Here is a 24644-nt window from a genome sequence, read left to right on the forward strand (position 1 = left end):
GGGCCCTCCCAGGCTGCCTGAAGCTTATCCGTTGGTACGGGGACCAGCACCCACACCTTTTGATCCATGTGGTAGGTCCGCTTTCGGGCGTTCTGGTCGTACCAGTGCTTCTGGTCAGCATGAGCCTGCGTCATGTTGTCATGCACCAACTGCGTCAAGGTCTGCATCTTGTCACGGAAGCGCATGACATACTCCACTATGGACACTTCAGAAGGGTTCGGCTCCTCTTCCCAGGATTCTCTTACCAACCCAAGGGGTCCCCGGACTCGCCTGCCATACAGGAGCTCGAAGGGAGAGAACCCCGTCAAGGCCTGCGGAACCTCTCGGTAAGCGAACAGCAGGTGTGGGAGGTACTGCTCCCAGTCGCGCCCTTGAGTCTCAACCAGCATGCGTAGCATCTGTTTGAGGGTACCATTGAAGCGTTCACACAAGCCATTGGTCTGTGGGTGATACGCACTCGATACCAGGTGCTTCACCTGCATTCTCTTACAGAGAGCCTCCATTAGGCGAGACATAAATTGGGTCCCTTGGTCAGTAAGCATTTCCCTGGGAAATCCTACACGTGAAAAGATGGCCAACAGGGCATCCGCCACCTTATCTGCCCTAGTTGACGACAGAGCTACTGCCTCTGGGTACCGGGTAGCGTAGTCTACCACAGTAAGGATGTATTGCTTTCCAGAGCTGCTGGGGACGGCCACGGGCCCACAATGTCCACCGCGATCCTTTTCAAAGGCTCCTCTATCACTGGTAAAGGAATCAGGGGAGCCTTAAGAGCAGGCCCCGCCTTCCCCACTCTTTGACAAGTGATACAGGAGCTGCAGTAGTTTGACACATCTGTCCCCATCTTAGGCCAATAGAAGTGTTGAGACAGCCGGGCCTTAGTTTTGCTGATCCCCAAGTGTCCAGCTAGCGGGATCTCATGGGCAATCCGCAACAAATCGCCCCGGAATTGCTGCGGGACGACCAGCTGTCTTTCCCTCAACCACTCCTTTTGTGATTCTCCGGGTACTGTCTCCCGGTACAACCATCCTCGTTCCCAGAACACCTCCTTATCAGTCTTGGAGAAGAGCGTCCCGGCAAGTTGTCTCAAACTCTCTAGGCTCGCATCTGTGTGCAGAGCGGCCTGAAACTCCTGGCTAGGGGAAGCCAAAAGCGACGTCAGGGTCCCTTCCCCACGGGAACCCTCTTGGACCTGCTCTGGGTCCACCTCTGGTTCAGTCACAGTGATGACTGGGGAGGGTCCGGAAGGCAGACAGTTCTCTGCGTTCCGGGCACTCTGACTGTGGGTGACAGCAGCTACGTAGGCTGTCTCCCCAGGGGGTTTCTACAGACCCATCAGCCGGCGCTGCTATGGGCTCTACCTCCCCATCCACCCCCAAAACTCCAGGGGCAGTGCTACTTATGGGCCAGTTACCTTCCTCTGTGGCACTGGTCACTTTCATGGCATCACCTTCCTCACGGTTCCCATGCATCTCCCCATTTCCTGTAGCACCGACACTTGCCCCTGTTAGGGGTTCCTCAGCCGTCTCACTCCGCAGAGCCACATGGCTGGGCACGCCTGTACCTATGGACACATTAACCTTCACAGAAAAATCATTATCAGGTTCAGTTGGCACAGGTACAACATTTTCACCATCAATCCTAGGAAAAAAATTGTTATTAGATGCATCATTACAAGATAAAGCATGGTCAGGTAACACATGCGATTTCCCATCCTCATCATCATCAGGGTTAACTTTACCCTCATTAGTAGATTGGGGAGGGGTGTCAGGGACGTAGTATGCAACCATCCTCCCCAAATCAGTCCCCAACAAAACATCAGTGGGCAAATTATCAGACAGCCCCACTTCCTTCACCCCGCTCCCAGCACCCCAATCAAGATAAACCCGGGCCATCGGTAAGGGACAGCTGATGCCCCTAATCCCAGTGACAGTTAGATTTTTCCCCGGAATGATTTCTTCAGGGGCCGCCAGTTCGGGTCGGATGAGGGTTTGTTCAGCCCCGGTATCCTTGAGGCCTGTAGCAACATGGACTCCCACAGTGACGTGCTGTACGTTGTCACACACCCTCCCAACTACACCACCCACCAAATGAACTGCTGCATTAGGCCCTGGGGCCTTGGATGAGGGGTTCTGCTTGTCTGGACAGTTGGGACTGAGATGACCAGGCCGATTGCAGAAGTAACACTTGCGGGGTTCGGTGGTTGGTCTGGTGTTGTTGGCCACAGGGCCAGGACCTCAAGTGTGTTGGCTGGCAGGGGTACTGGCGTTGGATACAGGCTTACCCCCTCTCCAGCTGGTGGTGACTGGCTTCCGCGCTTCCAATCTACGGTTGGCCTCATAGGCATCGGCAATCTGCGCTGCTTTCGTCACGTCTTTGGGTTCTCTGTCCATCACGAACTGTCGCACCTCAGCTGGGCAAAGATGAAAGAACTGGTCTTTGATCATCAGGTCTCGCAGCTGGGCAAAGGTGGTCACTGACAGTCCTTGGGTCCACTGGTCAAAGTGGGTCCCCAGTCCATGCACCACATCACTGTAACTGTCGTGTGGGCCACGTTGGAGGGTCCGGAACTTTCTACGGTACACCTTGGGTGTAAGCTGGTACTTTGCTATCAGGGCCTGCTTGATGGCCTCATAGTCACCATCTTGTTCTTGAGGGAGGGCAGCAAACGCCTCCAGAGCTTTACCTCTCAGCCCTGGTGTCAGGTATCGTGCCCATTCATCTGTAGGCAGCCGGTACTGTCTGCAGGCTTTCTCAAAGGCCCGCAGAAAAGTGTCCAAGTCTCCGTCCTTCTCCATAACAGGAAAGTGATCGGGCCGGGGCTTAGGTATCTGAGCGCTGCTGGGCTCACGTCTCTGGGCGGTGGAGGGCATCCCCCCCTGCCGGAGCATCTCCAGTTCATGTGCTCGCTGGGCTTGGCGCTCGGCTCTCTCAGCCTCCCGCTCGGCTCGCTGAGCCTGGGCCTCTCGCTCGGCTCGCTCCTGGTATTGCTGAATCAGCTGCCGACGTCCCTCATGGTCGTCAGTGGGGAATTCTTTCAAGGCCGCCTGCAGGTGGGGGTCCAATTCACCCGGATTGCTAACAGGGCCAGCATTCAGTGGTTGGACCTCTGCTGCAGCACCATGTTCACTTGTGCTGGCTTCTGCGGCCTCTGTGCTCTGAGAGTGGTCTAGAGCGGCTTCCCATTGCACCAGATCTGCGACCAGTTGGGCTTTGTTTTTGCTTGCAAAGTCAATGTGCTGTGACTTGCATAAAGCAATAAGGGTGTCTCTGGTCTGCTGCTCATAAAAGACTTCTCCCAGCACAACCATGGTTGCCAAATAAAAGATAGGACAGAAAAACGAAGAGAAAGGGAGGGGATAATTACCAGTACGCAATTGTCTCAAGACTAACAAACACTGAGTTCGTTCTCCAAACTTATTTGCGCAGAGTCATCGCAAGAACTTTCTGCAAGTTTTTAGTGAGGGGAATGATTGCTCAAACCAAATCACTAATGCTCTAATATCCCACCGCCTTGCCACCAATTTGTCAGGAATCCCACCGCTGCCACCAATTTGTCACGATTTACACCGTGACCGTCACCCCTACGTCACGGGTTGGGGAGACTTTAGGCCAACAGACGGCTATCACATGTGCAGGGGGGCTTATCTTAGTTATCCCTCCACTTCACAATTTGATGAAAAAACACACACAAGGCTATTGACCTCTTAGTTTACAGTAGGGGCTTATTCTAGGTATGGCTAACATAGAAAAAACTCAGAAAAAATACATACCATGAGATACGGCCTTCCCAAAACCCTGTCTGATGACAAATGCACACATAGCAGGATGCAGCAGGCCTCCACTGATAAAGGCTAGGAGCGGCACAGGTGCAAACTACTTGATAAAAACAACCACCCCAACCAAACATTGCAGGGGTTGGCTGCCTAGCAGAAAAAAATGCACATTGATATAACTCACATAGGACGCCAGTCACACTGATAGGTGCGGTGCACAGTGTCTGTATGCAACCTATTGATGACGCCCCTTGTATTAACAGGTGGGCTGCCCAGCACTATAAAATGCAGCGCACAGTGAAAGACGCCCCCCCCCAAAAAAAAACCTAGCCAACATAAAGAGGCCTGGCCACATCCTGCAGAAAAGGATATGATATAGTGCAAAAAAAATGCATGCATATGATAAATACATACACTATATGAGGTATTGGTTTAATATTTTGGCCAAAATAAAGTAAGCCCGCAACCCAACGTCAAGGGCCCCCATAATATTGCGGGTCCTAACACTAATATCAAAAACAGCTAACATAGAAAAAACTCAGAAAAAATACATACCATGAGATACGGCCTTCCCAAAACCCTGTCTGATGACAAATGCACACATAGCAGGATGCAGCAGGCCTCCACTGATAAAGGCTAGGAGCGGCACAGGTGCAAACTACTTGATAAAAACAACCACCCCAACCAAACATTGCAGGGGTTGGCTGCCTAGCAGAAAAAAATGCACATTGATATAACTCACATAGGACGCCAGTCACACTGATAGGTGCGGTGCACAGTGTCTGTATGCAACCTATTGATGACGCCCCTTGTATTAACAGGCGGGCTGCCCAGCACTATAAAATGCAGTGCACAGTGAAAAACGCCCCAAAAAAAACAAACCTAGCCAACATAAAGAGGCCTGGCCACATCCTGCAGAAAAGGATATGATATAGTGCAAAAAAATGCATGCATATGATAAATACATACACTATATGAGGTATTGGTTTAATATTTTGGCCAAAATAAAGTAAGCCCGCAACCCAACGTCAAGGGTCCCCATAATATTGCGGGTCCTAACACTAATATCAAAAACAGCTAACATAGAAAAAACTCAGAAAAAATACATACCATGAGATACGGCCTTCCCAAAACCCTGTCTGATGACAAATGCACACATAGCAGGATGCAGCAGGCCTCCACTGATAAAGGCTAGGAGCGGCACCTGCTTTATCAGTGGAGGCCTGCTGCATCCTGCTATGTGTGCATTTGTCATCAGACAGGGTTTTGGGAAGGCCGTATCTCATGGTATGTGCTTATTCTAGGTATCCCACTGCTCTGCAATATACCACGAACTGCAGGGATTTATGTATATCCCGCTTACAGTTCCACTTAAAACTTGCAGCTCTCTGGCGCCCCCCTTACTCTCAGGTCAGATGTGGTACTGCACCTGGGGTAATTAGTCGCCAGAAAGGCTGCCTGCTATGTACTGGCTATTGGGCACGCTGCAACGATGCGATAAACTACTCCCACTCAGGCAGGAACAATAATTATCAATGCCGCAGTCGCTACAGCATCAACCAAAAGTCTGCACACGGTCGCTGCCACCAGCTTCGATTAAACGGGTCCGAAGCTAACCCAAAAACAACAGTAGCGTAATTCCCTTCAGGAGACTTAGGGTACGGTTTAGAACAGGAGAACGAACTAGCATTAAATAATATACCCCATCAAAAGTTTCAGGCAGTGTTTTATCAAAATATTTTACAAATGATGTTACAAATGAGACAATTGCAAATATGTACAAGGTAATTATAACATAAAGGGATTACAGAAGAAAAGATAACACTCACATGTTCAAAGCATTGCAGACACCTAGGCTAGTGGAGCTTCCATACGTCCCAGTTCATGGGACGTGCTCAGGGCTCTCCAGGAAATAGACAAGAAAACTGTGCTGGGGATCTGGGCAGACAGTTATAGCTGCGGCCTGTAACATCGCAGAAAGGGGTTGGATCACCTCGTCCCTCCTACCTCTTCAGTTAACTAATTTTACCATAACCTATATCTAATTTCTATAACTCCGCTACAAAACATGTCATAGTCATAACAAACCCAGCATTCATCTCGGATTAATGTGGGCATTCTAATGAGATCAAATATGTCCTATCTGGGATACATATTTACAGAGAAATCCCTACTTCTTTACCAGATGGAGTTAGAAGCCCGTGTTTAGAGGGATGGGCAGATCCACCGAGGGAGATTAAGAATATATATTTTCGTGTTCTTAACGTAAACGGTTTGCGTAATATCTTACAAAAACAAAACAAAGAACTTCCATGTGTTCTAGAGACTTAGAATCCAGTTCTTGCTGGAGGAAGATTCTAACCTGGTCGTAAAAATTCCTTTAGGCAATAAAACGCTCTTCCCCATGTACATTGGCAAGGCAGCTCTTGGCTGAGTGAAAGGGAAGGGGGGCTTTTTAGCCCGCAGCCTGCTAACAAGAGAAACTAATTATATGATATTTCATACCATATCGTGACATACATACCCTTCATAGATCAAGTATCGGGCAATATGTGAGGTAAATACCCCTCTTAGATCAGGTATTGGGCGATATGTGAGGTAAATACCCCTCATAGATCAGGTATTTGGGGATATGTGAGGTAAATACCCCTCAAAAATCAGGTATCTGGGGTTATGTGAAGTAATGGGTGCCATAACTCTAAGAAAAGGAGAGGATTTAGCCTCTAAGTGAGGTCACCACATGGGGAGTGCCTTGGTTTTAGGCTAGGAAATGAGTGAAGCAGCAGTCTTCAGGGGTCTTTTGTCTGGGGTCTAGCTGGCAGACGGGTGTTATGCATCTGGATATATGTTCGCTCATCTCCCACAGCACACGGTCAGCCATGAAATTATATGACATAACGAAATGTAAATGTTTTTCAACTTTAATCCCATTTTATTTGTAATTGTATTGTACATACAATAATTGTATTCTTTATAATATCTTTTTATACTTCTGTAAACACTACCTATCGTTTTTGGAGTAAAATATAAAATTACTAGCTTGTCTGTTATGATACGGTGGTCTAGGAGCAACATGGAACGAGCTCTGAAGGAAGTGGTAACTGTACTGACCGCAGTCCCTAAGCTCAACACAACACTAGAAGTAGCCGTGGAATTCTCCTAACTCTCCCTAGGCATCTCGTCACAGCCTAAGAGCTAACTACCCCTAAAGAAGCAGGAAAACTATCTTGCCTCAGAGAAAATCCCCAAAGGATAGATTAGCCCCCCACAAATAATGACTGTGAGTGGAGAGGGAAAAGACATACACAGAATGAAACCAGGATGAGCACAGGAGGCCAGTCTAGCTAAATAGATAGGACAGGATGGAATACTGTGCGGTCAGTATAAAACACTACAAAAATCCACGCAGAGTTTACAAAAAATCTCCACACCTGACTAAAAGTGTGGAGGGCAAATCTGCCTCCCAGAGCTTCCAGCAAGACAGAATTAATTCACACTGATAAGCTGGACAAACATAGAAAGCACAGAATGGATAAGTCCACAATCTATGGACAGAAAAGAGCAAGCAAAAACTTAGCTTAGCTGAACTGGTCAGGATAACAGGGAACTCCAAAGAGATGTGAATCCAACCAGGAACCATTTACAAGTGGCACTGGCTGAAGAAAGAGCCAGACCTAAATAGCCGAGCAGAAGAGACGAAAAGTGGAGGCAGCTGATGACAGCTAACTCCAAGGAGCAGCCATACCACTAGAAACCACAAGAGGGAGCCCAAGAGCAGAACTCACAAAAGTGCCACTTACAACCACCGGAGGGAGCCCAAGAGCGGAATTCACAACGCTTATCTCTCCTTGCTCTATAACGAACTGTCACGTCCTCTGAAGTGAATTACGCTACTAATCTGGGTTGGCTCCGGACCCGTTAATAATTAAGAAATCGGAGCTGATGGCAGGGGATTTGTCCTGTGCGATTGGGAGGCTTTGTAGCGACTGGCGGCATTGATAATTATTGTTCCCCCCTGAGTGGAAGTAGTTATATCACCCTTGCTGCAGTGTGCCCATTAGCCAGTACAAAGTAAGGCAGCCTTTCTGGTGACTAATTATCCTAGGTGCAGTACCGTGTCTGACCTGAGGGTAAGGGGGCGCCAGAGAGCTGCAAGCTCCAAACCGGAATTGGGATATAGATAAATCTCCTTCAGAAAGAACCAGGGGCAACCAAACAACCCCGGTTCATGACAAATTGGTGTGAGTGGTGGGGATGATAAAGCTATCCTCCCCGTGAGCCATGACACCCCCACAGATCAGGACTCTGGGGATATGTGAGGTAAATACCACTCATAGATCAGGTATCGGGGGTATGTGAGGTAAATGCCCCTCCTAGATCAGGTGTCTGGGGATATGTGAGGTAAATGCCCTTCATAGATCAGGTATCTGAGGTGTGCAAGTTAAATACCCCTCATAGTCCCTCCTTGTGCAAAATCAGGAACAACTCCAAAATCAGCATGAGAAAAACAAAACACTTTTATTACATACAAAGAGAATTAGAGCCGAGGGTGTCCGGGAACTACAAGTCCCAGCATGGCCACCTGAGGAATGTAGAGCATTACTATAAGGTGATCCTAAGCTCACAAGTTGCTGATATGTTGTGGCTATTAGACGTCCAGTCCAGTTATTAGTGAAACGGAAAAGTTCTGCATCTTCCATTTTGTTCAGGTCGTTGCATGCTCGTCACCATCATTGGGCTTGTTGTAGACCATTCTACAAGTACTATGCTCCCCTGGCCTTCTTCCTCATCGTGTTGTAATAAACCCAACAGCAGGACTGGTGTACCATCGTTCACATTCACAAGCAGGGAGAAAGGAGAAGATCTTACTCTGCACATAACACATGATCAGAAGGCTGGCTCGGCGCTTTCATTATCAAGAGTCGGGCCTCACTTCAGGCACCTATCACAGCTACTTACATGGCTTATACACAGGCAGTGTTAGGCTGTTTCTTTCATGCTATACACGTTGTCTAACGCGTTTCTCATTTACACATTGCAGGACAGGAGAGAAGACGACGGTCTCATCCTCCCATGATGCCACTCCTGGCCACTTCGTGTATGAGGAAGTAACTCCTGGAAAACATGATCACCGGAGTTAAATACGTTTCCTGCACCCATGTATACAGCATCTGATGTTCCGGATAGCCTGTTAATTCACCATGGCTGTGGTAACCCACCTCATTTTATGAAATAAAAGTTTTTAAAACGTTTAATTGATTTAATAAGCCATTTGCAGTTTCACTGTACCTTCCATGTGTACTTACACATGCATGACTTAAACATATGCTTTTGGCAGGATCAATCAGGTTGCCGCAAGCGAAAAAGATCTGAGTGTGAGCAAAATGGTGGAGTGAAGGCTACTAGACCTTCTATTGAGTGTGTACACTGCCCTCTTCATGATGAGCACTGCTGCCCCTTTATTTTAACTGGTTGGAGCTTTAGCACTTGGGGACCAACAAAGTTTTCCATTGTTTTCTGGAGTGGAGGTATGTGTTATTGATTTTGACTGTAAAGGTACCGTCACATAGAGCGACGCTGCAGCGATCTAGACAACGATCCCGATCGCTGCAGTGTCGCTGTGTGGTCGCTGGAGAGCTGTCACACAGACAGCTCTCCAGCGACCAACGATACCGAAGTCCCCTGGTAACCAGGGTAAACATCGGGTTACTAAGCGCAGGGCCGCGCTTAGTAACCCGATGTTTACCCTGGTTACCAGCGTAAACGTAAAAAAAAAAAACACTACATACTTACATTCCGGCGTCTGTCCTCTCCGGCGCTCTGCTTCTCTGCACTAAGCGCCGTCCGGAAAGCAGAGCACAGCGGTGACGTCACCGCTGTGCTTTCCGGCCGCTGCGCTTACACAGTGCAGAGAAGCAGAGCGCCGGAGAGGACAGACACCGGAATGTAAGTATGTAGTGTTTTTTTTTTTTTTTTTGCATTTACACTGGTAACCAGGGTAAACATCGGGTTACTGAGCGCGGCCCTGCGCTTAGTAACCCGATGTTTACCCTGGTTAACAGTGAAGACATCGCTGAATTGGCGTCACACACGCCGATTCAGCGATGTCTGCGGGAGGTCCAGCGACGAAATAAAGTGCTGGACTTTCTGCGCCGACCAACGATGGCACAGCAGGATCTAGATCGCTGCTGCCTGTCAAACTGAACGATATCGCTATCCAGGATGCTGCAACGTCACGGATCGCTAGCGATATCGTTCAGTGTGAAGGTACCTTTAGGCCATGTGATGTGGCATGAGATGCTTGACATTGTGGAAGACTAGTAATCAGAAGAGGCATTGGGGATATCGCAGGTTGGAGGCAGTTCGCAGTCCTCTAGTCTGGCATCATCGTGGCCACTGGTTCAGGGCCACATGTAGTGGCAGCAGTATCCAAGTGTATAAACAGATCAGAGGCAAGTGCAATATGCATAGTGCAGCCACATTATAAGTAGCAGATTCGCCCTTCACAGGGTATTTTGGATTACAGGAATTTCAGCATGAAGATGTTTTCTTACTTTTCTCTTGATATGAACGGGCAGATCTTTCAATGTATGATTTAGTTACTATTCAGTATGAGATCGGTTTTAATTTTATATCAGAAATGTACCTAATAGTCCGGCACTTTATAACATCAGTGACAGATCTACAGAGTGCGGATAATTACCAGGATGGTCAGACGTTCTCTGTTGTCACATTCCTCCGTGTAAGCACAATGTCCTGGGAACACTGCTCGTTTTGTTGTTTTGCCAATTCAAGGAAAACCTGTGGACCCAGACAATTATTTTTATTATGGATTTTTTCAGCCATTCCCTATTGTTTGCCTCCAGAACTCTAGTAACATCCAAAGAGTCATTCCGCTGCTTTCCTATCTACTCTCAGGCTGCTGTGTTATTATACTTTCCTGCTCTGTCTTGTGGTTCAGTGTCTGGACAGAGCATGTTCTGCTTATAATCAGTGTTGGAGGATGGAGGAAGACAGAGTTGACTAGAGGAAGGAGGATAGAAGGGTCTGGGGTAGGAAGGAAGACATCTAGGGAGGACAGAGAAGTCTGGAGGGAGGAGGACAGAGTGGTCTGGAGGGAGGAGGACGGAGGGGTCTGAAGGGAGGAGGACAGAGGGGTCTAGAGGGAGGATAACATGGGTGTTGGACAGAAGTCTGGAGGGCGGAGGACAGATGGGTGTGGGAAGGAGAACAAAGGGTTCTGGGAAGCAGAAGGAGGACAGCGGGGTCTGGGGAAGGATGAGGACAGAGGGGTCTGTTAGGAGGAGGATAGAGGGGTCTAGAGGGAGGAGGACAGATGGGTCTGGGGCAAAGGACAGAGGTCTGGGGGGGGAGGACAGGTGGGTTTGCAACAAAGGAGGACTGAGGTCTGGAGGGAGGCCAAACGAGTCTGAGGTGGAAGAAGAACAGAGGGTTCTGGTGGAGAAGAAGGAGGACAACCTTGTCTGGGGGAAGGATGAGGACAGAGGGCTGTAGGGAGGCGGCTTATAGAGGGGTCTGGAGGGAGGGCAGGCTGTCTGCCAGTGGACCCGAAGCCCAAACTGAAAATAATCTGGCACAAATACAAGGTTCACACTAATAAAGGGAATCTGTAACTTCCAGAAACGCTATTTACCTACAGAGATTGGAGTAATCTGCACGTAAATGGCATATAAACCCTGTGTAGCTTTCTACTGAAATAGCGGCTACAGGGAGAATATGAAGTTTTATTTTTCCTGTAACCGCCTACTCTGAATCACTAGCTGGCACTTTGATTGACAGCTCCCTGTGCACACATGCTGCCGAGCAGGCCGTCATTCAGTGTGCACTGGAGTGCTTGCAGCCCCACTCACTGTGTAATGGCTGGTGACCAGAATTACCCTTCAGGGCCCCAGTAACTCAGAGTGAGCAGTTACGGGGAGAATTAAGCTTCATTTTCCTCTGTAGCCAGTGCTCCAGTGATCTCTTCGGCTACACTAGATTTGCATACTAGTTACCTGCAGATGCCCCTGTCACCTGCATGTTAATAGCGGTCTGGACATCAGCAGAAACATTTGCTTCCTGACTCCTGTACACACTGGCATATTGTGATACCCGTCCATCACAATACTGAACTGGTGTACAGGCAGTACCTGCTCCAGGGTAGGCTGGGAGAAGCTGTACTCCTCAATGCCATGGACGCGCTTCGCTGCAAACAAGAGAAGAGACAATAATCAGTTATAGACTTGAGAAAGTCTGAGTCCCTATGACTACACTTCCTGCTCTTACCTTCCTCCAGCTGAGAAAAAGCCTGAGATAAGGACTGCACATTGTCCATAGGGATCTTGTAGCACAGCAGCGAGGAGAACCTGTGGAGATGACATACACGTTGTCCTTTGCCCTGATGTGATCTACGAGGATGGTGTGTGTGGGTCCTGTCATTACCTGTCCTGTCTGTCCGCCTGCGGGAAGATGCGTCTGATCTCCTGGTGAATCTCCTCCACCCGCTGGGAATCCTTCACCTTCATCTCCAGGAGGTAACCTTTACCAAACTTACTCTTCAGCTGCTGGATGGACCCGATGCATCTGGGTATCAGACAGCAGTGTAAAGAATGGGGACATCCTCTAGCCATATTAGGGATTGATTTGTGGGACTGAGTTGTATTTATCAGTGCATTATTTTGGGGTACATATAACTTTTATAAACACTTTATGGGGAATATAGGGAAAAAAAAACAATTCTGGCAGTTTTTTATAGCAATTACTGGATGCAATAAAATAATGATAATGTTTTATATTACGGTGGGGACATAAAAGAAATGTGTCTTTTTTTTGTAGGGCTCATTCAGGAGATATAGATCCATCATGGAGCGCTAATTTATCAACTATTCAGACATCTTATAGCATGAAAGGGTCAGTAAGTGAAACTCCTTTATTATATAGTCATTACAAACAGAGTGATCTATTTCACGGGTTTACTTCTGTTAATGTTGATGATTATGGCTTACAGCCAATGAAAAAACAAAAGTCATTATCTCAGTAAATTAGAATAATTACCAAAAACACCTGCAAAGGCTTTCTAAAGGTCCCTTAGGGTACTGTCACATTTAGCGACGCTGCAGCGATATAGACAACGATGCCGATCGCTGCAGCGTCACTGTGTGGTCGCTGGAGAGCTGTCACACAGACAGCTCTCCAGCGACCAACGATGCCGAAGTCCCCGGGTAACCAGGGTAAACATCGGGTTACTAAGCGCAGGGCCGCGCTTAGTAACCCGATGTTTACCCTGGTTACCATTGTAAAAGTAAAAAAAAAACACTACATACTTACATTCCTGTCGCGTCCCCCGGCGTCAGCTTCCCTGCACTGTGTAAGTGCTGGCCCGAAAGCAGAGCGGTGACATGCTTTACGGCCGGCCGGCGCTGACACTGGGGGACGCAGGGAAGCTGACGCTGAGGAACGTGACAGGAATGTAAGTATGTAGTGTTTTTTTTTTTACTTTTACAATGGTAACCAGGGTAAACATCGGGTTACTAAGCGCGGCCCTGCGCTTAGTAACCCGATGTTTACCCTGGTTACCAGTGAAGACATCGCTGAATCGGCGTCACACACGCCGATTCAGCGATGTCAGTGGGTGATCCAGCGACGAAATAAAGTCCTGATCATTCCCCAGCGACCAACGATCTCTCAGCAGGGGCCTGATCGTTGGTCGCTGTCACGCATAACGATTTCATTAACGATATCGTTGCTACGTCACAATAAGCAACGATATCGTTATGTGTGACGGTACCTTAAGGCCGGTTTCACACGTCAGTGGCTCCAGTACGTGAGGTGACAGTTTCCTCACGTACCGGAGACACTGACTCACGTAGACACATTAAAATCAATGTGTCTCTGCACATGTCAGCGTGTTTTCACGGACCTTGTGTCCATTTGGAAAACACAGAGACATGTCAGTTTTCGTGGGAGCGCACGGATCACACGGACCCATTAAAGTCAATGGGTCCGTGTAAAACACGTACCGCACATGGATGTTGTCCGTGTGCAGTCCGTGTGCCGTGCAGGAGACAGCGCTACTGTAAGCGCTGTCCCCCCCGCGTGTGGTGCTGAAGCCCCATTCATTTCTTCTCTCCAGCAGCGTTTGCTGGAAAGAAGGAATGAATAATCTTTTTATTTTATTTATTTTTGTTTTTAAAATAAAGTTGCCGGTAATCTGCCCCCTCCCACCCCCTGTGCGCCCCCCCCCCCCGCTGGCATTAAAATACTTACCCAGCTCCCTCGGCGCTTACATCCTCTCAGCGTCGCTGCTTGTCCTGTATGAGCGGTCACGTGGTGCCGCACATTACAGTGATGAATATGCGGCTCCACCTCCCATAGGGGTGGAGCCGCATATTCATTACTGTAATAAGCGTTGACGTAGTCTGTTTACTCTGCCTGGCATCCCTAGTTGTTTGGCTCTTCTGGTTCTGACCTTCCGCTTCGTCAGTCTTGACTCTGCTATCTCGTTTCTTGTACCTCATTGCTTGGCTCGGTTTTCTGACCTTTGGCTTCCACCTGACCATTCTTCCTTCTCATCCCCTGGGAACTCTTTTGACCTCAGAACGTTTGGACTCCCCTTTGGCACCTCTTGTCTCCTCCGTACTCCGGTGCCTTATTCCGACCTCGGCCACTCCCCCTGGGTCACATGATTAAGGTCCTGCCTTCAGCTCGGTTAGTTCTCAGTCGCTCTGCGCTATGTTCCCTCGCAGCGGCGTGCAGCCCTCCCGGCAGCAGGTACACCGGGGGTTATGACAGGCTGCTATCAAAGCAACCTGGGCTTCCATAACCACTCAGTAGTGCCACAGGCTGATCGTCTCCATGCCACGCCGCATTGATACAGTATTTGATGCAAAAGGAGCCCTGACCAAGTATTGAGTGCATTTACTGAACATATATTTCAGTAGGCCAACATATCGGATTTTACAATAATTTTTCAAGCTGGTGTTATAAAATATTCTAATTTACTAACATAATGACTTTTGGGTTTTCATTGGCTGTAAGCCATAATCATCAACATTAACAGAAATAAACACTTGGAATAGATCACTCTGTGTGTAATGACTCTATATAATATATGAGTTTCACTTTTTGTATTGAAGAACTGAAGTAAATTAACTTTTTGATATTCTAATTTGGTGAGAAGCACTTGTATTTCACTGGCTGCCAAAGATATAAGCCAAAATCACCATTGAGAGCCAAGCATGGGGCATATTGAATCCAGATATGTCTACTCAAGGGATAGTCAAGACACTGCCACACTCAGGAAAAATTCCCAGTCTTGCTAAATAAGTGGGCTCAGCTGAGATATATAAGACCACCCCTATGACCTACTGTGGACCCCTGTTATAAGCCGCAGTCACCTGAGCTTCCCAGACACCATAATGGCGACGCGGTCACACACGGCCTCTGCCTCCTCCATGTAGTGCGTGGTCAGAATGGCGCCTCTCTCCTTGCTCCGGAAAGCTGCTCGGAGGGCTCTCCTGTAATAAATAAGAAGCGTCCACCACACGGAGACCGCGCTGGTTCTGGTTATATTGTGGGGTCGGGAGGTGTCAAACTGTTGGACCTAGGGAGGTCTATGGGCCGTCCGGACCACTCACCAAAGTCTCTGCTGCCCCTTAGGATCCAGACCGGAGGAAGGTTCATCCAGGAGGGCGATGGTCGGGTTACCCAGCATGCTGATGGCAAAGCAAACCTACCGAGCAATGAACAGGAAGTTTTATTTCCATACTCCTCAGCGCTGGCTGAGGCATGCATGGTACGGAACATGAAACACTGGAATGATGCACAAGATGTCTTCTCTACAGACTGGCGCAGGGGCTTGCTTTATTATGTTATTGCAGTCCCCATGAGCTGTGCATCTTACATTAGTAGGGCCTTTTAGAGCCTCATTTCCATGATCACAGGGGGTTTCCAAGCAGTTGGACCCCCACTGATTAAAAAAAGTTATCACTGCTGAGGTGCTAACTTTCAGTGTTGGAATTAATCCATTAAGAGCCCAAGTATTGGTTTGGTCACCACTAATCCCATGAGCAAACGTAAGATTTTTGGAGGCACTTACTTTTCTGGACACCCCAACAGACAACTTCTCCACAGGTTTATTAAGATGCTCCTTCAGTTCCAAGGCTTCTGACACCCTAAAAGAAGTGTCACAATATCAGTCTGCTTTCAGCATATGTAATCCGTATGCTGAAAGTTATATCATATGTGCAAAAATATGACTGTTATGCTGCAGAGTCCTTTGCAGTGGTCTGTTTACCGCTTTATGGATTTCTCTACGTCGTCTTTCTTCATGCCGCTCACTGCAGCATAGCTCTCCAGATGTTCGCTCACTGTGAGCTTGGGCCACAGAGGACTGGACTGTGGACAGTACCCCAAGGGTGCCGAGGAGATGTCGGCTGCACTACACAGGACGACCTGCAGGGGGTACACATGTATAGATCATGACAGCCGTCACCCACAAACATAATGCTTATATATCCACAGTAAGTAGCAGCACGTCTCTCCTGTTCTGGATACCTACCTCTCCGGCTGTCGGCTCCAGTTCACCAGCCAGCATCATAATGCAAGTTGTTTTTCCGGCTCCATTGGGCCCCAATAATCCCAGAATTTCACCTGTACACAGAAGAGTCACACAAGAATATAACTACTATGTCGTGTTTTGAGAGACCCTGATGTACGTAAACAGTAGAAACTGCCCACAAGTGACACAATTTTGGAAACTAGACCCCTCAGCGAACTTATCTAAATGTGTGGTGAGCACTTTGAGACCTCAGGTTCTTCACAGACGTTTATAACATTAAGTTGTGGAAAAAAAAAATCTAATTTTTCCTACAAAAATTGTTTTCTAGGCCTAAATTTTGCATTTTCACAAGGGTAACATGAGAACTTACACTTTACAATTTGCTGTGCAATTTCTCCTGAGTACACCGATAACCCATATGTAGAGGAAAACTACTGTTTGGGTGCAGAGCAGGGCTTTGAAAGGAAAGAGCGCCATTTGACTTTTTGAAAGCAAAATTTGCTGCAATAGTTTACGGGCGCCATGTCATGTTTGTAGAGCCCCTGATGTGCCAACACAAAGGAAATCCCACAAAAGAATGCAGCTCACGTTTCTGGAGACGTCATGTGGGCGCTGATCGGAGGCCAGAGGGGACTCTCTCCCTCTGCCTGCCTTCTAAATGTTGCGATATCTCCTTTTTATCTGCCATACCACTTTGCTGGGGTGGGGATATGTGAGCAGCTAGTCCCACCCATCTTTTTGACTGCTTGTAAACCCAGCCCTGATACACTCTGAAAGGGAATCTGTTGAATTTTGACCACTGTAAGATGGCTTCTAGGCAGGTCCTCGGGCGAAGATATGTATCATCAAGGGTGGTAGCCGTGATGATATAAACAGGCTCCAGCACTCTATGTCCGCTTGAGGACCTGCCTAGAAGCCATCTTACAGGGGTTAAAATTCATCAGATTCCCTTTAAGTGACAATTATCTTTGGTGACACTAATGTGCTGAATTCCAACACCTACTGCTTCCATCTCTAATTTTTGGACAAGATGGGTTGGATATTCTGATAAATGGTTTCCCGAGGTTTTCCTATCGTACTAAAACTCTCGGCTCCAGAATATAAATACTAACCCTTTTTAACAAAGAATGAGACGTTTCTCGCTCCAACGTGTTTCACACTGTTCTTTTTAAATACATTTCTGGATTTGACCTCATATTCTTGACGTAGGCTGTCGACGAGGATGGCTGGCTGCTAGAGAAATATATGCAGAAACCTTTTGTAATTCTGACATCTGAACATTTATCCATAACTATTAGTAGAATGGACATTTCACCCTAAGTCCCTAAGTGTAAAGGATCTGTAATCCTGCACCCTGAAGGTCAGGGAGGTGCAGGATCATCACAAATCAGGGAGGTGCATGATCATCACAAATCAGGGAGGTGCAGGATCATCACAGAACAGGGAGGTGCAGGATTATCACAGACCAGGGAGGTGCAGGATCATCACAGACCAGGGAGGTGCAGCGTTGTCACAGACCAGGGAGATGCAGGACCATGACAGACCAGGGAGGTGCAGGATCGTCACAGACTAGGGAGGTGCAGGATCGTCACAGAACAGGGAGGTGCAGGATTGTCACAGACCAGGGAGGTGCAGCGTTGTCACAGACCAGGGGGGTGCAGGATCATCACAGACCAGGGAGGTGCAGGATAGTCACAAACCAGGGAGGTGCAGGATCGTGACAGACCAGCGAGGTACAGGATCGTCACAGATCAGGGAGGTGCAGGATAATGACAGACCAGGGAGGTGCAGGGTAATGTCAGACCAGGGAGGTGCAGAATTGTCACAGACCAGGGAGGTGCAAGATTGTCATAAACCAGGGAGGTGCAGGATCGTGACAGACTAGGGAGGTGCAGGATCATCACAGAGTGTGAACTATTATAAATGCGGATGTTCCTGGCCCACTGCCACATGCTCCCATCATGGACGTCTACATTTTGACCCTTGTGGCTATTTTCTAACAGCCACCATCCAGCAGTATAGACCATAGTTAGCTGGGATACATTCAGATGCTGGTTTATTGTGCCTTTTTCACAATTGTATGGTGTAAAACCATTAGGTGTTGGATTAATGGAATTACAATGTAGTATTACATATGAATCAATCTTTTCTTGCAGTACCACCTGTTTAGAGTTGGCCATTTTTATTCCACAGCTGCTTAATAGCCAATAGTGATGAGCAAACATGCTCGGATAAGGTGTTATCCGAGCATACTCATGTGCTAACAGAGTGTCTTCGGCGTGCTCTAAAAATATGTTCAAGTCCCCATGGCTGCATGTCTTGCGGCTGTTCAACAGATGCAACAACACGCAGGGATTGTGTTATGTGCCATACGTGTCCTATAATTTTCTATTTTTAACCTCTTCCTTGTTTGTTGTAGTCTTCAGTCGTTGGACTTTCTGTTTCTCGGCCAGAACATCTACGTCCCCACCTTTTAGCTCCTCAGGATTCTTTTTCACCATATATTTTCTTTCATCAAATCTGGAGAAATAATAATAGTTATTGATCGTAGACATTGTTGAACAAGGGTATTTATTTGAGAGGCACAGTGCAATTCTTTAAAGGGGTTTCCCAGAATGCGATAAAAATCACATATTTCAAGCTGCAATTCATTGTAGTCGCGTGTCAGTACAAGTTGCAACTTGAAGAAACACTGCTCAAAACACGTGTCTCAACTGTCAGAGGAGTAGCATCATTAAGGAAAAATATACCTGATCTGCTCATGCTCACTCAGTCGAGGGCTGGAGAAAAAGGAAAAAACTCCTCGGCTGACAGAACACAATGGGCTGATTTTTGTAGCTTCATTCTGCTCTGGGCTGATTTATAAGATTAATATATTTGTTCATGATAATGCTTCTCTGATAGTTGAGACACACATCTCGAGCAGTGTTTCTTCAGGTAGCAACTCATCTTGACACATGAATAGGACAGGTTGCTGCTCGAAATATGTGATGTCAGCCACTGTTATCACATTTCAGATAACTCCTTTAATGAATTCAGCTCTTCTAAAATTATGTAATGTATATTGTGTTTGTAGCAAGATGAGCAAATGCCCCCGATGCTGGGTGCCAGTGGATGCACCAAGTCACTGTCAGTTTTCTAGGCCTTTATCTGAATATTTACTGAAGTGAGTTATATGTGCTCTCTCGTGGGTTCCAGTTGTTCATCTTTTTGACACTCCACATCTGAGAAGTAATGCATTATTCCACCTAACACAAAACTTACTTGAATATTGGATCCATTTTCAGGCATCCTGCTCCATATTTCTTTTCCAAATACCCAAGGACAATCCAAAGCATGATGATTTGAATATAAGGCTGCAGCAGAAACACAATGCAGTTAAATACGGGGACATTCTATATCCTTCCTGAGGAGCTACGGACAGTCTCCTATAATGGGTCCAAATTATTTGCTAGTTCCCAGTTTATATACAGTTCAGCCATAGTCCCTAGCCCCTGAACTACAGGTTGTAACGGTCTCATTACACCAGGTGCCCTACAGTTCTCTGCTGTGATATAAGGTGGTATGTATTCAGCCTTTATACTCGTTGCATCATACCATTAGGCCCATATATGTGGTGCACTGTAGTTCTGAGCTTGTATATGCAGTGCACTGTAGCACTGGGCCCACATACACGGTAGACTGTAGCATCTGGTCTTATATGAGGTGTACTTAATTGTCCAATACCTTTGCAAAACTTGGGTCACTAAACACGTTTGTAAAATGCACTTTAATTTCAGACTCTTATAAAAGCCGTCCGTGTTCCCCATGCTGCATATTATGCAATCCCAGACCTGTATACAAGGAGGTCACTATATGAAGCCTTCTATATTCCCTGCTCCTAATACAAGGAGTCCTATAGTCCCTGGTTACAGCATGTCATGTAGCCCTACGAGTGCTGTGTTTTTATTTTTTGCATATTTTGGGCTATTTATCTTCATAATGCATAAATCTGAGCAAGTTCTCTTCTGTGCAATACTTACAATTGTCAGGTTCGTAAAGATGCCAGTCCTTGGCTCAAAGTCAATGATGTGATTAGCTTTACACTGCACAGAAAGGAAAGAAGAAGTTTTATAGGACAACATGTAAGGACATATACTAAGGAGAGATTATCTAATACATGCCAACAAAGAATGGACATCCTTACTGAGGACAGAAACTAAGTAGAAATGGTCTACTGCATGCCATCAAAGCATGGACATCTCTATTGAGAACATGAAACTAAGGAGAGATGGTGTGCTGCCCGCCAACAAAGCATGGACATCTTTACTGAGGACATAAAACTAAGGAGAGATGGTCTAGGGCACATCAACAAAGCATGGACATCCCTACTGAGGACATGAAACTAAGGAGAGCTGGTTTAGGGCACATCAACAAAGCATGGACATGTTTACTAAAGACATAAAACTGAGCAGAAATGGTCTACTGCATGCCAACAAAGTATTGACTTCTTAACTGAGGACATAAAACTAAGGAGAAATGGTCTAGGGCACATCAACAAAGCATTGCCATCTTTGCCAAGGACATAAAACTAAGGAAAGATGGTCTACGGCACGTCAACAAAGCATGGACATCTTTACTGAGGACATGAAACTGAGGAGAAATGGTCTACTGCATGCCAACTAAGTATGGACATCTTTACTGAGGACATGAAACTAAGGAGAAATGGATATTCCACACCTACAAATCGTAGTCATCTTTGTTGAGGACATGAAACTAAGGAGAGAGTGTCTACTGTATACCTACAACACATGGACATCTTTACTGAGGACATGAAACTTAGGAGAGATGGTCTACTGTATGCCAACAAAGCGTGGACCGCTTTACTGAGGACATGAAACTAAGGAGAGATGGTCTACTGCACGCCAACAAAGCATGGACATCTTTACCGAGGACATAAAACTAAGGAGAAATGGTCTAATCCATGCCAGCAAATCATGGATGTCTTTACTGAGGACATGAAACTAAGGAGAAATGGTCTAATACATGCCATCCCCCAGTGGACATCTTTACTGAGCCTCATGTTGCTGTTCCCCAATATCTACAGGGTGCTGGTATATTGCGTTCATCACAGAAGCCCATTTGACTACTACCATTGAGCAAGAAGCCTTTATTCTATATCACATATCAGTTTATGGCAGCCTGACCGGGGCACAGGATCAGAATTCCTTTATTCTTACCAAATGCACTAGGAAAGCCAAGAAGTTACTGGGTGGAAGTAAAATCAAGAGGAAGATGTATAACATGACCGAGCTCCTCAGTAAAACTTCAACTAGGAGTGGAAGGATGGAAATCTGCAAGAACATGGCTACAGTCATTAAATAACATGAAGATGTACATACAAAATCTATTAATTGAGGGTGCTACAGAAGTATGGGAAATCAATAGTTCAGATGAGGAATCGACAATACATATCACAATGTGCACACCTACATATAATATACATTTATATTATAGGCAAATACTACATAAATATATTATACCAGTATATCAGAAAGTCTAAATAATAGTTCAAAATCTTAATTATTCTGGAATAGAGGTGTTGATTGTTTTTAATCATGGAATGTCCATCATTTGTTTACATTCTGTAATAAAATGGATATTATATTACACATATTGTAGAAAAATATAAGAATTTGAGAGTCCTCAGTGGTTGGTTGATGCCTTTTAATGGGGCACTGAGAAGACGCTAAGAAATAGCAGCTTTGGAGACTCCTCCGGTTTCTTCATCAGGCGACAGGTGTAACACAAAATATGAGTAATTAAGAGTCAAACATTTATACACGACAGGAAAGAACTATCAATATTGGAAGGGGAAATGCGATTGTGGCAGGAAATATTGGTGCTGTTCTTTGATAAGGAGGGTGAAAATGTTATTGTCCACTGATTGAGGTCTGGTTCAGTGTTGTGATGACCCCACAAGGTTTGGTCTGGGGGTTGTGATTTCTCAACAACGTCTGGTCTCGGATTGTGATCACCTTATAAGGTCTGGGGTTTGTTATTTCCCCAAAAGGTCAGGTCCTGAGGTTCTTATGCCCCCATGAGGTCTGGTCTGGGGGTTGTAATTCCCCCATATTGTCTGGTCTAGGGTTGTGATGACCATATGAGGTCTGGTCTGGGAGTTGTGATTTCCCCACAAGGTCTGGTCCGGGTTGTAATACCTCCAGGAGGTACAGTCCGGGGTCTTGATGCCACCATTAGATCCAGACCAATTCTCATAGGGGCATCATAACCGCAGACCAAACTTAAATCAGTGGACAATAAAACTTTCACCCTCCTTATCTATGGACTGTACCAATATTTCTTGCTACAAATGTTTCTCAACTTCCCAAATAGTTGTGCTTCCCATCACCAGTCTCATAACTGAACTATTCTATCATGTTGTGAATAATATGTGAATTCTCAGATATTATGTTCTACCTGATGAAGAGACTTGAGCTCAATGGCATGGATTTGACACTGTATGTATTACATGGGGTTGTATGGCAATAACCTTGTACTGTATAAGTTACAGGAGGAGATATGACAAAGGCTATGCACTGGATGTATTATATGGGGGCTATATTGCATGGATTTTGCACTCTCTTGTCACTGATGGTTCTCAGACAATTGTCTTACACCAGGTGTGCCCTTCTTCTACTGGACATACCAGAAGGTGTGACCTGCACTTACCAGAATAAAGTTGGCAGACCAGTGATCACTGTTACACATTCCTTTTTTATTTCTTACAAGAAGAAAGGTGATCACATAGACAAAGAGGACCATAGCAGCACCAAAACCAAGGATGTCCACTATCTGCAAGACAGTGATAACGAGGAGGAAGAAGCGACCACGATGTCTACCATATAATGACGTACAATCACCACCCGACTTACCAATAGTGCAATATGTGTGAAAGACAAAACAATCGAGGAATTCAGGGCAAACAGTGTGGCTACCATCATGAAAAGCAGCAGCCAGTACAGAGCCACGTCCACCAAGGCCTGTCCACACCAGTACGCAGATGGGAAGAGGCCGGCGAGCCGCAGCTGAGAACGAGCCTTGATCTGGACACCAAGAGAAAAATGGAAATTGGAAAGTAAGCGAATGTTCACAGGGTGTGGTGCCGAACGTCATATCAGTATATGACATACATGGCGGATGGAGCAGAGTCCACCGCAGGGGGTTAACACTTTCATACATTCAGTATGTGCAGCCATAAATGCCACGTATAGAGTGATTGCTACCCACCTCATAATCCTGAACACTGCTCATCGCGAAATAGGGGACAATACCTGACCCTAATGCCATGTAAAGTAAGCTGACAAAGAACAGCGAGTAAGTAAACCTGTCCGAATCCTCCTGAAGAAAAAAAAATCAGAACATAAGCACCTTCAAATTATCTGCTAATTCTAATGGGTTGTCCCACGGACAAAGTACTTTTTTTTTAATAGATCTTGGAATAAAAAGTTCTATAATTGGATATGTTAAAAAAAAAAAGTCCTGTAATGAGATAATCTTATAAATGTGCCCCTGCAGTGTACTGTGTAATGGCTGTGTCTGACCATGCAGAGCTTCTCCAGTTCATGGTCGGCACATACTATCTCTCCTGACCAGTGAAAGAAGCAAAAGTCATTCGTGATAAGTAAGTATACAGATGAAACAGCAGAATCTCGCAGCTTATACTTTCTGTGTTAACACATTTATCTTCCTGTTTTATCACAGGTCTGGTGGCACATGACTCACACGACTGGTGACGTTACAGAGACACTCCTGTGATAAAACAGGCAGGGAAATGTGTTACTTCAGAAAGTAGCAACTGTGAGCCACTCCTGTGCTGTGTCTGTACACTCAAATATCATAAGTGATTTACGCTCCCCCTCCTTCTGGCCAGTAGCTGTGTATGTTCAGACCATGTTCTTGCACAGACGCCACCATTACACAGTAGGGGCACATTTATAATATCTCAGCACAGAAACAATTATATATATTTTTTAAACGTATTTTATCGTGGGACAACCCATTTAAGTTTCACCTACTTTTGCCACTTACAGCCATGTAATATTGGATAATTTTCTTCAGTTTAATATTGTTGACTAATTTGTTTGCTTTGTTTCCCTTTATCTCCTCTTTGTCATTGTATGAAAATCTGATGTAGTTTTAGGTCAAATTTATTCAGAAAATTTCTGAAAGATTCACAAACTTTCAAGCTCCACTGTAAATATGTAATGTATTTTTTCATGATGTTGAGGAACCACTCATCACTGTTCCTGCCTTACGCCCCTCATCAG

General features: G+C 46.1%; 1 protein-coding gene, 1 long non-coding RNA gene and 1 pseudogene across 3 annotated transcripts in view; 1 reads left to right on the forward strand and 2 right to left on the reverse strand.

Annotated features, from left to right (window-relative positions):
- Window positions 1–9031, forward strand: part of LOC138663073 (uncharacterized) — a 39986-nt gene extending 30955 nt beyond the window's left edge. Inside the window, exon 2 of the long non-coding RNA XR_011318113.1 lies at window positions 8818–9031. This is a non-coding gene — a long non-coding RNA (uncharacterized lncRNA). The remainder of the gene's footprint in view (window positions 1–8817) is intronic.
- On the reverse strand, window positions 1767–3431 carry LOC138667380 (uncharacterized; annotated as a pseudogene).
- Window positions 8270–24644, reverse strand: part of LOC138663071 (ABC-type organic anion transporter ABCA8-like) — a 48275-nt gene continuing 31900 nt past the window's right edge. Inside the window, exons 23-40 of one of the 2 annotated variants that reach the window (XM_069749139.1) lie at window positions 23605–23715; window positions 23250–23420; window positions 23047–23169; window positions 21555–21668; window positions 20358–20420; window positions 19600–19691; window positions 18735–18855; window positions 17448–17568; window positions 16336–16427; window positions 16072–16229; window positions 15874–15949; window positions 15413–15507; window positions 15173–15292; window positions 12219–12359; window positions 12063–12142; window positions 11927–11982; window positions 10480–10577; window positions 8270–8891 (exon numbers count right to left, since the gene is read on the reverse strand). In XM_069749139.1, coding sequence (XP_069605240.1) covers window positions 10488–10577; window positions 11927–11982; window positions 12063–12142; window positions 12219–12359; window positions 15173–15292; window positions 15413–15507; window positions 15874–15949; window positions 16072–16229; window positions 16336–16427; window positions 17448–17568; window positions 18735–18855; window positions 19600–19691; window positions 20358–20420; window positions 21555–21668; window positions 23047–23169; window positions 23250–23420; window positions 23605–23715 — 1824 coding nt within the window. In that variant the 3' untranslated portion in view covers window positions 8270–8891; window positions 10480–10487. The remainder of the gene's footprint in view (window positions 8892–10479; window positions 10578–11926; window positions 11983–12062; window positions 12143–12218; window positions 12360–15172; window positions 15293–15412; window positions 15508–15873; window positions 15950–16071; window positions 16230–16335; window positions 16428–17447; window positions 17569–18734; window positions 18856–19599; window positions 19692–20357; window positions 20421–21554; window positions 21669–23046; window positions 23170–23249; window positions 23421–23604; window positions 23716–24644) is intronic. The other variant, XM_069749140.1, reaches the window with a different exon arrangement.

This window comes from Ranitomeya imitator, chromosome 2, assembly GCF_032444005.1.
Source record: "Ranitomeya imitator isolate aRanImi1 chromosome 2, aRanImi1.pri, whole genome shotgun sequence".
Taxonomy (NCBI): Eukaryota; Metazoa; Chordata; class Amphibia; order Anura; family Dendrobatidae; genus Ranitomeya; species Ranitomeya imitator.